The sequence below is a fragment of the Desmodus rotundus genome, chromosome 11 (genome assembly GCF_022682495.2).
Source record: "Desmodus rotundus isolate HL8 chromosome 11, HLdesRot8A.1, whole genome shotgun sequence".
Lineage (NCBI taxonomy): Eukaryota > Metazoa > Chordata > Mammalia > Chiroptera > Phyllostomidae > Desmodus > Desmodus rotundus.
The window spans coordinates 70575582-70592067 of NC_071397.1; the positions used below are offsets into that span (position 1 = coordinate 70575582).

A 16486-nucleotide genomic window follows, 5' to 3' on the forward strand; every position below is an offset into this window, starting at 1 on the left:
CTCCAAATAATGTTAATTTAAAAGTGATGATTTTAGAAAACAAATATACATTCAAATATCTGAATATAAAACAACTTGTTTACTAGTTTAGAAAACATATCCATTCCCTCAAAACAAAATTTCTTCAGGAGTCACTAAATTTAGAGGCTGGAGGTAGCATAATTCTAAAATATCTGTCAATGAAAATTAAATAAAATTTTATAAATATAACAGTATGATAAAATATTGCAGGTGAAAGCTGGTAAAACCAAACAAACTGTTACCTGGGCAAAGATAAATCACTGTTTCAGCTTTGCTTACCAAAATATATTAGACAGTTTTCAAAAAAAGCTTAGTCATCTCAGATTTTAATTTTGGTTCTCCAGCATCACAAGTTTCTCAAAAGTCAATGGGCTCCTTGAATTAGTATTAATTGTTCTAGGCATACCGGTCCTAATCTTCAGAGAACAAAGCTTCTATTAATATAATTTTCATACAAAAAATACCCCAGAAAAATAAAACAATGCACTCACCACCTCCACTGATTGTATCAGGTTTGGCCTTCATCATTTTGCAAAATTGTCTTTGGCAGTTTTCTATCCACTCAGTTTGTTTATCAGACATCTTGAAGTGTAATAAAATTTTGCTGAGATCATTGTCTAATAAGGAAAATATCATGGATTATTATAAGACAGGCTAAATACATTGAAAAATAAATATTAATGTTAAGCATATAAAACTACAAATTCTAGAAATATGTAGAATATATATGGCTTTCAAAGGAAAATACTTTTATGTAATTACATCTTGTACTACCAATTGACCACATTTATCATAAGCAGTACTGATGCAGCGACACCAGTTGGTGGAAGGGCTGAAGGCCCAACTTAGATACCAGGAAATTGGACTGGAGGCAAGAGACAACTGCTGAGCTAGAGACAGAGTGACTACCGGACTCCTAGAGAGACAAGAGTAGTATTTATATACCTGTGCTTACGGTTTCCCCAGCCATCAACGGAAGTATGAGCTTTTCAATTTGCATTCCTTACAGTTAAAAATAGTGATTTGACATAATGTTAATTGACAAATGTGTATCAGTGATATTATTATTATTATTATGTTTGAGGAGAACAATAATTCCCTTATTTCCCTCTCCAAATTTCAGTCCAACCGAAAAGTAGTTAAGAACAGATAAACAGAGTTCAAAATATTAGTGTTAGTACCAAAACAGCTAAATTGGGCACCATTATTGGATTCGCTGCCACATGGACTAAACTAGACAACTAAAGGCCTCACCTGAGTGCTCCTGTGACAAAAAGGTGCGAATATAACCCAAAGAGAGGTTTACTTGAAAGTATAACCACAACTAGGCTAATCCAAGATTTTTCCATTCCTTCTCCCAAATTCAGCTTCCAAGATTTTTTTCCTACTTAACTTAGTGTAGAATAAGTGAGAAAGTCCAGAGAAAGGCCAATGGTGTTAACTCCAGCAAAGGCCCTTGGATACAGAAAACAGGGCAGGGGAAACGGAATCACAGAAATGGTATCTTGGAATATGATAACTCCAAGTCAGTGACTATGTGAACAGAACAAATACGAACGACACACAGAATTTGATGTTTCCCAAAATCCCTATGTTTATAATCACACACAAAAAATTTTTAAAACAGACTTTTGCTTCTGGTCATGATGGAGGAAAGAACAGACTTGCCCTCCTGCAGTAAACAACTCAAAAACAAATAAAATATATCAAAAGGCTGTTTTTGGACACTGGCTGACAGAGTGAAAGACTCATGTGAGAATAGGGAAATTAGTAAGGTGAGCTTTAAAATTAGACCTCTTTTTTTTTCTTGAAGGCACTTTTAATATTACTGTGTAGAAAAAGAGATCCCATGAGATCTTGATGAACTGAAGAGACAAAAGTTAAACTGCAGACTGAGGGGGCTAAAATTGGTGGATCAGAGTACTTGAGAGGAAGAGCAGAGAAAGAACTTCAGAAACGTGTGTCTTTGTCAAGATGATCGCAAAACAATCAGCTGTGCAGTTGAGGAGTGAAACTCCCACAAGGCTGGGCAAAACACAGCTGGGAATTGTAAAATGAACAATTTGTATATATGTATATATACATATATATGTATATGTATATATACACATACACACACACACACACACACACAGGTCTAAGAGTTTTCCAGGTTCCAGTCAGAGTGAAGAGTCCTCCTTTACTACCAGGGTATTCCTCAGAAGTGCGAGAAAAGTCACGCTTTAGTGAAAGAGCTAAATTAGCCATAAATAAAAACAACTCTACACTCACCCTAACAAAAAAAAACAATAATAAAGCTTTAAAAGATCGAACTGATCTATGAGTAACATAACTACTTATCAAAAAAATGTCCATTACTCTTTAAAGAAAGACAACAAAATTCAGCACTCAACTATGTAAAATTAATAATGTCTACTATTCAATTAAAAAATTGCTAACATGAGAAAAGAAAAAATGTGACTCATAACCAGTAGATGAATTAATATATACTCAGAAAAACCCGAAGTGATGCAATTAATTAGCAAAGATTTTAAAGCAGCTTTTTTTTTAGGATTTAAAGAAAATACAAACAAAAAGTGGATATTTAACCGAATTGTACTGTAGTTTGACAATCCCAGAATCCTACTCCATTAAGAAAAAATTAAAAATAAAAAAAGCAATGGTACATGTAGCAAACAGGATGACTCCGAAACCAGAAATGAAGTATCCTATACGATTCTACTTGTACGGAATGTTAAAATATGAAAAACTCACCCACAGCAGTGGCTCCCTACTGGACTGGGTATTTGCTAGGTATCTGCTCGCCAGGGACGCATCCGCAACGTCTAGAGACATTCTGGCCGGCACAGTTGGGAATGGGGAGTACAGAGACAGCTCTACTGGCATCCAGTGGGCAGAAACTAGGGATGCTGCTAAAAACCCTGCCAAGTGCGGGACAGCACCCTGTGGCAACAAGTACTTACCCAGCCCAAAACAGTGCTGAGGTTGAAAAATCCTGATCTACAGAAATGGGAAAAAAGTCAGTAATTGCCTTTAGCTGAAGATACAGATAAGCTGACTGTAAGAAACAAAGGGAACTTTTGTGGGGTCATAAAAATGTTCTATGGTTTGATTAGGGTGGTGGTTATATGGGCACAGATATCAAACTGTATTCTTTAAATGAGTACATTCTGTTGTATATAAAATTTGATTATATATGTGTACATTAAATATATGTGGTATAACTCAAAGTAATGTGACTAAAACCTAAACTTAGTAGTGTAATTAAAATATGAGCAGTTACAGTTTAAAATTTGGAATAAAAACTATTAGAACTCACTAAACTTTAATTAAAAGTATGTACATGTACATAATGATTGATTGGCAAGAATTCCAATCACATAATCGCAAAGTGTTTTAAAATATAAGTTTTTGAATCCTCATTAATATCATGTTCTGGCTGTTTTCTGGGTACAATACATTCTCCTGTAATGAAACAAACATTCACTTCTTAGGCTTAAGTGAGAAAACATTGTATATATTTCACCAGGAAGAACCTAGGTTTATTTTCTATATATTGACAGAATAATCCCTTCCTTAACTTACCCTTTACTTTTGATAGCAACCATTTTCACATACTTCCAACCATACAGTATTACTTTTAGAGACAGTATGATAAAATAAACTAGATTCAATTATATATCTAGCTATGGTGAAATCACCATGGAAAATGGCATATTGTTTCCCGAGAAAGATGTGGTGCCTCTAGGGAGTAAAACAGAGAAGGGTATGTTCTTCTTCTTTATATTCCTTCAGAGCACTGTAGTTTTGCAACTATGAAGAAGTGTAAGAGAAGTAAAACAAAATATATTTTAAACTCATTCCTTACTATCACTGTGGAAATAGAAAAGAAAAAAATTCAAGTTGTGTGTTTATAAATTTCACCATTCATAGCTGAGGATATTTCATATCTAAACTCTGAAATTCTTTGTTATGGTAAGCACTATAATATTTTCATACTTAAGGACATTGTATAGTTTGTTTCTCAAAAGATTATTATATAGAAAATTATATTTATTATAAGGTTATTATAGATAATGTAAAAAGAACTTCAATGTCAAGGAGAAGAAACATGTAAACAATATAAATTTAAAGAAAAATCTGCTATTTACTCAGAAAACTTTTAGTACTTCTTTCCTAGAATGTCAGTCAGTAATTTTCATGCCCCTTTATATATATTATATATATTTATATATAATATATATAATATAAAAAGAGATGCTGCAAAAGAAATAAAATGAATGGATGATTTCATAAACTAGCAACAGATTACAAAGCTTCATTTATGGCCACCTTCTATCATCTTGAAGCTTATTTGTGGAATATTTGCTTTCCATTTGTGTTTTTGCTTATCTCTTCTCTTCTTCCATGTAAGCTAACATAGTCATTTCAATGTCCTCTTCTTAGAATAATGTTAGACTTTGGAGTGGTCAACAGTCTATATATTCAAGAAGCAATTAGAAAGATGCTTAAATTCTCTGTATTACAAAAGTTCTCTGTAGCTCTCTAAATTTGGAAGTATCTACTGCCTTACACATCTTTATTTTGTTTGAACAGGTGTAGGTTATTAACACATAAAATCTATATTTTATATAGATTATTCCTCATTTTGGAATTATTTTATCAGTTTTATTTTTTCTTTAATATGTGATCATTAAGCATATAGTATAGGAGAAATCAGTGAAGAGTCTACAAAAAATGAGAAATTAGTTTTACCTTAAACCTGTACATAAACTAGCAGGTGATCTATTTCCCCTGTAAAAAGTACATAAAAATCAAAAAGTTTTACTATTCAAAAGAAGATATTTTGATTTTTAAACTTAGTTTCTCAGCAGCTGCAGCTCAAGATTTACTACATTGGAAATAAACAATAATCTCATACTCCCAATTTCCTTAATTAACAAGATGATGTCAAATAAAAGTCATTTACCTTTATCTGCAAAAAATAAATCTTAATTCCAAGGTTAGGAATAATAAGGAAAGAAAGAGTGAGAATACATCTGACTTGATAAAAAGGCCTAAGAAATATTTGACAAAAGCATGAATTCATCACCAAAAATATTTACAGACTGACTGTATGTGCAAGACATAATACAAAAAGGCTTTGAGAATCAGAGGAAAGGACAGTATCATCATCAAGTTGTATTACTTTTTATACGGTACCATACTAGCTTTCAAAACACTTTCCCGTTATCTTCCTCTGGAATTCTACTTTTAGTTGACTGGAAAAGGAGTTGCAATCCTAATTCTTACATAATTTATCAGACTAGCAGTGAAGGCAGTCTACTCATTTGCAAATTGGACAATTTTCATTCTTTTATTAAAAGTAGTTGCCATTGTACATCATTTCATTCTCCTCTTTCTTTTCTCAAAAAGTTTATTTGTACATACCATGTAGATAGCATCCAACTTTGAATCTACACTATTAGCATTATATAATGGGTAGTCATCCTATTTGTAGATTAAAAGACATGAAGATAATTCATTAGGGCATGGGCATGGATTTAATGTCTGAAAAGATAGAACTTTTATAAGTTTCAGCAAGAAACAGTGTCAGTGAATAAAGACATAAACCCAGTGAAGACATAAAAATTTATTAAACAAAATCAAAATAAATGAAAACTGTCTTGAAGAATAAGGATACTGTTCCAGTGTCAGGGGAGGCAGAAGAGGGCAAAGGGGATAAATGGTGATGGAACGAGACTTGACTTTGGGTGGTAAACACACAACACAATATACAGATGAGGTATTATAGAACCACACACCTATATCATTTTATTAACCAAGGTCACGCCAATAAATATAATAAAAATTTGTAAAAAGGGATACTATAGGCAACCAGCCAGCACGGCAGTGGCAAATGCAGCTCAGCCCCGATTCGGAAAACTGGTGGGCACAAGGTGGCACACAGGAGCCAGGCCTACGTATCGGCTTTCCCATGGGGAACAGGCCTGCATTGTACCTAGGCTGCTCTAAGGCTTCCTTTTGCTAAAAATCCCTCACCCTGAGTCAAGACTACAGATCTTTAATGTGTATCTCTAAAGCAACTCCCTAAAGTCAGTGCTAAGCCATCCCAAGGAGAATGTAACCAGATCACTTTTATAGTTCCCTTGCGTTTGCAGCATTTTTTTTTTTGTTATCTGTAAGAAGTAATCACTTAAAGTAAACCTAAGTATAATGAATGAGAACCTTCTTTGACGTAATGCTACTGGAAAACAATAAAAGCCTTTCCAGGCAAGGGTCAAGGCTCTCTCTCACTCAGAGAGGGGCCATGCCATCCCTCCTTCTCCACAGGACCCCTGCAGTCTACGTGAATTTGTTTGTCACATCCACAACACTGTGGACACTGCTGGCAGGAGTCCCTATCAGGATACTATTCCAATAACAAAATAACGACATTTATAGGTGAAAAGCTAAATTTCAACATATCAATGCGTACAATTTAAAGTAATATCAGATTGTCTTAAGAATGAGGATAAGTATGTTGGCATCATGAGAATGTAACTACAAACCCCACAAACTTCATTGCTCATTCACTGAATAATGCATAACTCCAGAGACAAGAAGTATGCTACTCTCCTTCTTTAACTCCATCTCTAATTTAGAAACTTTATCGATTATAATTTGTTTCTTTATTGACCAAAATACACTGCAATAATTAACTCATTTATAAACATTTATAGTAGTCTGCAACTACGAAATGTGTAAAATAAGCTTATATATGCATATAATAATATCTACCAAAAACCCATTTCCACCCCCACCCTAATATTAATACTTAAGCACTGCCAAGGGTTTGCATTTTCACCAGTACTTACTTTTATAAAGTACCAAATATATGAAAACAATACAGATTTAATATAGTGGCTTAGAATCATTGTTCTCTCCTATGAACATAATATGGTGCTTGCAGGAATTTGATCGACACAGAAAACCAAATGATCAAACGCATACTTAATACTGAATTCACTGAGGGCTGAAAATTTGAAATGCAAGTTCTAACTGGAATTTGCTTCAGCTTTGTATGATATCTTCCCTCCTTTTTTCAGATAGAAAAACTACTTATGTTGAGGCAAAACAAAAAATAAAAAATCTATACCAAGATATTTATATGTCACATATTATGAATTTTAAAATGTTTTCTCATATAGAAATAATATCATCTAAAAATATCTAATTAAAAATATCTAAACAATCTAATAAATATTTTAATATTTGCTGCATTATATTAAAGGGAATGATTATTACCATGGAATTTATCCTTTCACATAGTATCTGAAAGAGACTGTTTTGCCAGGCAGAAAATCAATTTCCTATCAGATAAGTAGAAATGCAGTTAGAGGAGTCAGTGAAGTTAAGATACTGAAGCTATAAAAGATTAAATTTAAACTACTCACAGAATAAAGGCTGTGCATTTTGGGGGTAATTTTTTTCCATTGTGAAAAAATACACACATTTTATGTGCTATAAAAACATAAAGGACCACTTTGTAAATGATAAAATAACTATAATAGAGGTGTCTATTTCATAAATGACATCTCCAAGTCGAGCTCAAGGAGGCTTCTAACTGCAAAGCTATTCAAGCTCTAAAAAATGAGTCAGATCAGAATTTTTTCTAGGTATGAGTAAAAATTTCTAAACTTACATCAGATTAGCCTGGAAGAAATTCCCACTGTCCACTGACGAAGATTTGGAAGATAGAGTTTGATGATGGAAAAAGAAAGATAGAAGAAATTCAATGTTAATTCATATGTTCACTCTTACCTACTATCTAAGGCAGACAGCATCTCTGCCTCACGGAGGTTACATTCTAGGCCAGCAGACAGTGAACAAATAAATGCATAAGCTCAGAGTAAGGTTTAAGTGCTGTCAGAGAAATAAACAAGGAGCCACAGAGCGATAAGCACGGGAAGAAGTATATTTTAGATAAGGTGGAGGTAACTTCTCTGAAGAAGCGAACGTTCAGACTAAGCTCAAAAGGTTTAGAAGAAATGATCCATGTAAGAGTATAAGTCAGCATCTCTAGAACAGGGACCATCAAGAGCAAAGAGGCATAAATTGAATGTATTATAGGATGTGAAAGAAGTTTCCAAATCACATTTGTGATAAAAGACTCATACCTAGAATACATGAAGAACTCTTACAACTCAATAATACAAAAGCAAATAACCTGATTTACAAATGGACAAAGGACCTGAATAGCCCTTTCTCCAAGTAAGATATATAAATGGCCAATAAGAACATGAAGAGATGCTCAGCATTATTAGTAATCAGGAAAATGAAAATCAAAACCACGATGAGACAACACTTCACGTCCAGTGGGATAGCCAGGATCAAAAGTCAGATTACAACAGATGATGGTGCAGAGAAATCAGAACTCTCACACCCTGTTACTGGGAATTTTAAATGGTGGTTACTGTAAGTGTTTTAGAACATAGTGAAACAGTTCCCATTTACTCCACTTCTAGGCATATACTCTAGATACATGAAAACATGTTCATACAGAAATCTGTACGGCACTATTTGTAACAGCCAAAAGGCGGAAACAATCCAAGCGTCCATCAGCACACAAGTGTACAAACCAATTGTGTCACAGCTATACCATGGCATATTATTTGACCATAAAAAGGCAAGAAGGAAGTACTTATATACGCTACAACATGAAGGAACCTTGGAAACATTATGCCAAGGAAACATAAGCCAGTGACGAAGTACCACATGCTATAGTATTACCTTCACGTGGAAGTCCAGACTAGAAAAATTGCTTGAGACAGAAGTAGATTAGTGGTTGCATAGGGCTGGGTGAGGGAAGGGGGGAAAAGAGGGTACTGGGTTTCTTTCTGAGGTCATAAAATGATCTAATATTGTCTGTGGTGATGCCTCCACATATCTGTGAATATATAAAAAACATAAAATTGTACTTTAAATGGGTGAAGTGTATGGTATGTTAATTTTATTTCAATAAAACTGTTTTTAAACACCGAACTCGCCCTGGCTTGTGTGGCTCAGTGGATTGAGTGCCAGCCTATGAACCAAAGGATCACTGGTTCAATTCCCAGTCAGGGCACGTGCCTGGGATGCAGGCCAGGTCCCCAGTAGGGGGTGTGAGAGAGGCAACCACACATTGACGTTTCTCTCTCTCCCTCTCTTTCTCCTTCCCTTCCCCCCTCTCTAAAAATCAATAAATAAAATCTAAAAAAATAAAAGAATAAACTGAACTAACAAGCAAAATAGAGACAGACTCGCAGAGAGCGGGATGACAGCTATGGGGAGGGTTAGGGGGTGGAAAGATTGAACAAAAGGAAAATGGACTCATGGGGAAAAGGCACTCATCAAAAAGTGTAGTGATTTCAGTGGGGAGGGGTGTATAATAAGGGGGATAAATGGTAATGGGAAAAATGCAATAAAAAACAAGGTAAAAAAGTAAATAATGCTGTTTTTAAAAAGTTAAAAAAAGGACCCACATGGTTGAAACAGAGTATGTAGGACAGTTACTGTAGAATGAGAAAGGACACGAGATGAAATAAATGGTAAGGGGAATGAGATAATGGGAAGGTAATGCATTTGTTCATGTACATGGCTCACATTAGCTGTAACTTGTTTACTTCTTAGAAATCCCTAAGCAGGTAACTTTCAGGAAGGCCCCAGGAGGGATATGGGTAAAGAGTGACTACTGAGGCAGTCCTCGGAGCACTGCGGAGTTCACGTGTCTTAGCAAGCACTACTATGTGTGGGGCTTTCATTGAGTAGCCACATGAATTTCTAAGATCAAAGGAAGGCGATCAATACCAAGTGGCCTGGCCGCCAGTGACCCTGTGAGGCAGTGCTATGCTTCTGCTGTTCTCTGGGCCCCATTAGGAGTAGTGGAAGCAGACAGGCAATGACCCCCCAAAATACATTCTCTACTATTCTCCGCTTTGAAGATAACAGCCTCAGCTGAGTAAATATAAATCCAAACAGTTTCTCAATAAAGGCAGAAATTCCACTATACAGTTGGCCCTCCGCATCTGCATATGAGAAACACAGATACAGAGAGCTGACGGACAGACTCGAGCATCTGGTGATTTTGGTATTTGTGGGGGTCCGGGAACCACTTACCAAGAGACACCCAGGGTCGTTTGCAGTAAGGCATATAGGATACAAGTGCAATCTGAGTAAACACTATAAAAGTAATAAATAAAATGAATAGAGAATTGTAGAAATGAAGTAAAAGGAGCAAATGTCTTAGATTGTTGAGGTATGCCTCTCTGACGCTTCCAGTAACCAGAGTGTGCTATCCAATTTCTTGAGCCATTTTTATTTCACAGTATGGAAGTAGTGGATTTCCCCTCCTCCTTGGAGAAAGAAATCTGCATCCGGAACACACCAAAATGGAATGTGGTAGAGCAGACTGGCCAATTAGGGCTACAATTCCTAGGAGATCTAATTTTAGCTTAGGAACACAAAAAAGCAAAAACAAAAGAAAACATATTGCTATCTCACAGCCTTTCTGTTTCCTATAGGAAAGGCATTACGAGTCAGCCAATCTCCAGTAGTTTCCTTTAACACATCCTGACGTGCCACCAGGACTCGATTTTAATCATTGTGCAACCCTTCTTTCTCCATTCCCCTTGCCTCTTCCTTATCTCTGCACAGGTAACAACAAGGTACTGTGCTAACACATTTCCTCTTACTTATCTGAACTCTCAGGTAACAGAGAGATGATCCTCTGCAGGTTATTTCTACCACAACTAAGATAATTTTTTCATGTGTGTAGGATGATTTATACATAACTATATATGCATATGTAATTTTATATGTCCATATGTTACATACACATTTGACACATGTATGCACATAAATTCGTACGTACACATACATATGTGTACAAAATATACATACATAACAATATTGATCAGTAGCTTTTAAGGGGCTTTTACATTTTCATGTGATGAAACTAAAAATGTAGACAAAGAAAAATAACTAAACCAAATGATAACTCAAGATTCTTATTTACAGATAAAGATAAATCATCTAATAGCTCACACTGATGCCAATGAGCTAACAAGAGGCAATTTAACAGATGAGGGGATGCTAACTGCAGCAAGGAGGATAAATCTAGAAGCTGGGGAACAAATGGAGAGATGTTGCCATGTGCACACAACTGAAGTGATTCTTTTTCCACAACAGTGAAATAATATCACAAAAAGTTTTCAGTGCAAATGACAACGAAAATAACACCTTATCAGAATCATTGAGTCATTACCTCCAAACCAAAAAAGCAAAATGAAATGTATATGAACACTTGCCTTTAAAATAGCAACTTGTCTCTTAAAATACTACTAGCTTAAATACAGTATTTTTTAAAATACACAATGTTTAATTTACTGCAATGTATTTAACCAGAAGCATTATTTTCAAATTAGCTTTATACCTGCTAGAAATGCATTTGGCCCCACTTTTCTCACTGAGCTCATAGAGGTATCGTCACTGTATTCTCTTAGGTACAATGAAAGCCAGACATGACTCTGATTTCCTTTCTCATTCTCTGCCATCCTCCTCTGAGTGCAGGATCAGCAACACATCAGCAATATCACATATGTTTTATTCATAATTTATTCAAAACGTAACTACGTAAAATCTCTTCCTGAGGTGCTTCCTGGGCTAACCAATGGTGCCCACATCATTCTCTCCTGCTTAACAATAATCATAGTAAATGCAGGACCACTATTATTATTAGGAGGAATTATTAGGTACTATTGTTAAATTGAGAAAAATTGTGTTATGCAAACATGTGTTTCAGGGATAAACACAAAGACGGCAGAATTGCTGTCCAATACTTTGGGAAAACATGGAATTAAAGAGGCTTGAAACTAAAACAAAGCACACGACAGGAAGAAAGTCATAAATGTGCTGGGCCTTGCAGGCTACATGGAAGTCATTGGAGGATTTCTTTTTTTTTTTTTTTTTAATTTTTATTGTTATTCAATTACAGTTGTATGCCTTTTCTCCCCATCCCTCCACCCCACCCCAGCTGAACCCACCTCCCTCCCCCACCTCCACCCTCCCCCTTGGTTTTGTCCATGTGTCCTTTATAGTAGTTCCTGTAATCCCCTCTTCCCACTGTCCCCGCCCCCACCCACCACCCTGGCTATTGTTAGATTGTTCTTAACTTCAATGTCTCTGGTTATATTTTGTTTGCTTTTTTATTTTGTTGACTATGTTCCAGTTAAAGGTGAGATCATATGGTATTTGTCCCTCACCGCCTGGCTTATTTCACTTAGCATAATGCTCTCCAGTTCCATCCATGCTGTTGCAAAGGGTATAAGCTCCTTCTTTCTCTCTGCTGGAGGGTTTCAATTAGAGGAGTAACACAGTCCAACTCACATTTCAACAGCATCACACTGGTTGCTGCATTGAGAACGCACCAAGCAGTTAGCAGGTTACCGCAGTGCTACAAGTGAAAGATGATGCAGTAGTAGATGGGTGGAAGTGGTTTCCTCAAATAAGGAGAGTCAAGAGCATATGCTGACAGATTAGATGTGGGGTCCAAAGACAGAAAAGAGTAAAAGAATGTCTTCTGGTTTATTGTTTCAAGAACTTGGAACACAAATTACCATTTCTGAAATGAGCAAGAATACCAAGGAATAGATTTGGAGGGAATATCAGAAGTTTATCTCAGATTTAAGTTTGATATACTTATTAATCTTCCTAGCAGAGGTATCAAGTAGGCTGAATCAGTACAGAGTTCAAGGCAAAGACAGTGGTTAAACATATAAATCTGAGAGCCAGAAGCATCATGGGCAGGAATTTAGTCAGGAACTAGATGAGATCCTCCCCAAGAGTAAGTACAGCTAGGAAAAAAAGGCAGCTAAGATGAGACTTGGGGTAATCCAAAGTTTAGAGGTTGGAGAGAGGTGAAAGATCCAACAGAGGAGCCAGAAGAATTTGCAAAAAAAAAAAAAAAATCACATAATGTATGTTCTGAAAGCCAAGGGAAGACAGTGTTTCAAAAAAGAAGGAGGGATCAAAAATGTTCAGTGGTAATGCGAGGTCTAGTAGGACGAGGACTGAGATCTGACCATAGACTCATTCCATCATGGCGAGATGGTGGGGGTGAGAACCCGAGTAGTTCTCAAGTGGCTTCAAAACAGAATGGAAAGAGAGTAACTGGAATATCAAGATTAGATGATTCATTCAAGGAATGGTACAGTAAAAGGACAAAAATGAGATTATAGTGAGGGGGCAATGGGTTCAAAATAACGTATTTTAAATATGGAAGAATTAACCGTATTTTCATTGGCTTATGGAAAAGCTACACTGCGGATTCTCCCTGGCTCCCTAAAGACAGTAAGAGATAAAGAAAAAGAGAGAGCTGTTAGGAGCAGTATCTTTGAGAAGAAAGGGGAAGAAATGTTCTGCACGAATGGAGAAGCTGGCTTTTGTAGGTCACGTAGGCAGTTTATGGACAGTAGTGAAAGGCAGACTGCACAGGTGCAGCTGAGTTCATAGGCATCAGGAGCACATGGAAAATTTTTCTGTTTCTTTGTTGTCAATAAAAGAGCAAAGTTACCATCTGACAGGACAGATGGGAAGATGTGAGGAAGGGTTGATGAAAGGTGTGAAAGCTGTCATCTAGGAGACTCGGAGAGTAAATGGACCTGGGGTATGATGTATGACTACCCGGCAGCATTATGGGCCCACTGAGGTTAATAACCATTCTGCAGTTATATTCTACACTAGACAGAGAAGCTATTATTACTCCCTTTTCTAAATCACTTGCAAGAGTAGAGCAAAATTGTACTCCTCTGAACACTGATTTCCAGGAACTGATATCATATTTTCTTTTACTCAGAGAAGTGTCCACTTAATCTTACTTTTTGATTTCTGTCTGGCTTGTTCAATTTAAAATAAGGCAAATTTTTACCAAACTGATTTGAAAACACAAATTATCAAATATGGCAGTCATGCAATAAAGCGGATCATAAACCTGTTTTTAAAGAACTGAGAAAGAAATACGAGTTTCCACCTTGGCTTGTGTGGCTCAGTGGATTGACTACTGGCCTGCAAACCAAAAGGTCGCTGGTTCAATTCCCAATCACCACATATGCCTGGGTTGTGGACAAGGTCCCCAGTTAGGGGCGTATGATTTCTCACACACTGATGTTTCTCTCCCTGTCTTTCCCCCTCTCTTCCCCTCTCTCTAAAGGTAAATAAATAAAATGTTAAAAAAAAGAAATATTTGTTTCCAAAAGAAACTTAGCAAAGATCCAATATTATATTATAACAAGAAAAAGAGATCAGAAAAAGAGTTGAGACACTTGGAATAGACCATGTCTTATATATCATCTTATCTCCAAAGCCTAGTAGCACCTGATAATCAGCACTTGAGGAACATGTTAACGAAAGGAAAGAGTGGGAGAATAAATGATAAAACCTAAAACAAGAATGACAATATATAAGGCCTGATTAAAAAGACCAAAAGTAAGATTGGAAAACATGAGAGTGACAAATTGAGAACAGTATGGGTTCACCGAAAGATAAGCGTAGAAAAAGAGTCCAAATGATACTCTCTCGACAGAGTCTCTTCTTGAAAACTACTTAGTTATCACTCCCACATCTCTGAAGTCAGGTCACAAAAGAGAAAAACACAAAGGCAAAATTTGTAAAGTAAGTTACAAAGACAAACATTAAAAACTTAAAGAAGGCTCTGTCTCTTTCCCTAGCTCTAAGTAAAAAGAAAAAAAAACAGAATTTTTGTTTCCATGCAATTGTGAGATATAGAATGTACATCAAAAACACTGGACAGAAACAAAAAACAATGTACGTCAATTGATGGCCTCTATTGATTGTTTTAAAGCAAATAAATATAAGGGAAGGTAAATGGCATATAAAGACTCACAAAAAAATTCTTATTTTCAACAATCACTCTATAGAACCTAACCTATATGAAATTAATCTTATGTTATTTCTTTCCAATGAAAGTTTAATGGTATTATAAATTCATGTTGATATAAGATTAAACTTCTCAATAATTTGTTCATATATCTTTATATTTTATCTTAGAATCTCCAGTCTAAAACTGTTTGATTTTTCACTGCTCTTATGAAAAAGTCTACGCCCCTGAACCTGACCTACACTAGCCTTATCTGAACTTAGCTTAGCTGTCTAGTCTTATCTCTGGAGACTCTTACACTCACATTACAGACCTCAGTCACCCTTAAACTACTCATAGCTGTTTGAATTTGCTCCTTCTAGCCTGTCGTTTCTTCTGGCAAAAAACCAAATCTTTTCTATTAAGCAGAAAACACATATTTAAATGTCATGCCCTGCTTTAAACATAATTTTTATTGCATATTTAGCTTCTGTCATACTGTATCACCATCCAATTATCTGATTATTTGAATGTATATTCTTAAAAATGTATTAACTCCTCTTAGAGTGGTTACCTGAATTTTACTGTATAACATGCACACAGGACATATAAGACACACAAATAAAAAAAAAGGTTACTCTGTTGAATAAAGTTCTATATACCTAAAGTTAATTCATCAAAATTCATTAATTATGTTTAAACCAAAAAAGTGTTCTGATAAAAACTCTGTGGGACCCAAGATGGCAGGGGAGTAAGTAGAAGCTACACTAACCTCCTCCCAGGACCAAAATGGAATTGCAACTAAATTAAAGGAAAATCATCCTGAATAATCAACTGAACACTAGCTGGAGAGAAGCCTTATAACCATGGACAGACAGAAGAAACCACTTCACTGCAGCAAGACTGGTAGGGAGCACGGAGGAGGCATGAGAGGGCTGGCTGGGCAGCAGCTGAAGTACTGGAGAGATATTTCAGAGGCCAGAGGTTTCCCCCTGAGAAGTGTAGGTTCTAAACCCCAAGATGAGCTCCCCAGCCACCAGAGTTGGGAAAAAAACCAGTAACATCCAGCTGTGAAAAGCAGTGGGCTCTCTGTCTGCCAGGGAGAGACAGCAGGGGAAGCAAAGAGCCTCTTAAAGGGCCAATGCACAAAATTTCTTTTACAGCCAATTACTTTGGGCTCTGGCAGAGGGAGAACAGAGTGGACTGGAGAACAGAGTGGACTAGAGACATGTGAGGACAGTCTGGGGCTGGTGGCTCTGAGGAGAGAACTGAAGGAACAGCCACCAGATCTCTTCACTGAGTCATTCCCCAACTGCAGGAGCCATCTCTCTCAGGCAGAGCACTCCTCTCCCAATGGCATCAGCCTAAGGGGAAGTAGTAGCCAACCCTCAGGAATTACTCGGCCCCACCCTGTGGTGCCCTGCTGTTGAGGAGTATAGTGGAAGATATTCACTGATTAACCCTACAGAAATACAGGTAGTGGTGGGTCTCTGGGAGCTCTGAGATTTCACCTGAACCTCCCCTGGGCCTGATGCTAATGAAGCCGGCATTGGTGCTCAGCCTGGCTCTTTC

General features: G+C 36.5%; 1 protein-coding gene across 1 annotated transcript in view; it reads right to left on the reverse strand.

Moving 5' to 3' along the window:
* TBC1D32 (TBC1 domain family member 32) overlaps positions 1-16486 on the reverse strand; it is a 186107-nt gene that overhangs the window by 48038 nt on the left and 121583 nt on the right. The window contains exon 27 of the mRNA XM_045188724.2: positions 513-638. Coding sequence (XP_045044659.2) covers positions 513-638 — 126 coding nt within the window. The remainder of the gene's footprint in view (positions 1-512; positions 639-16486) is intronic.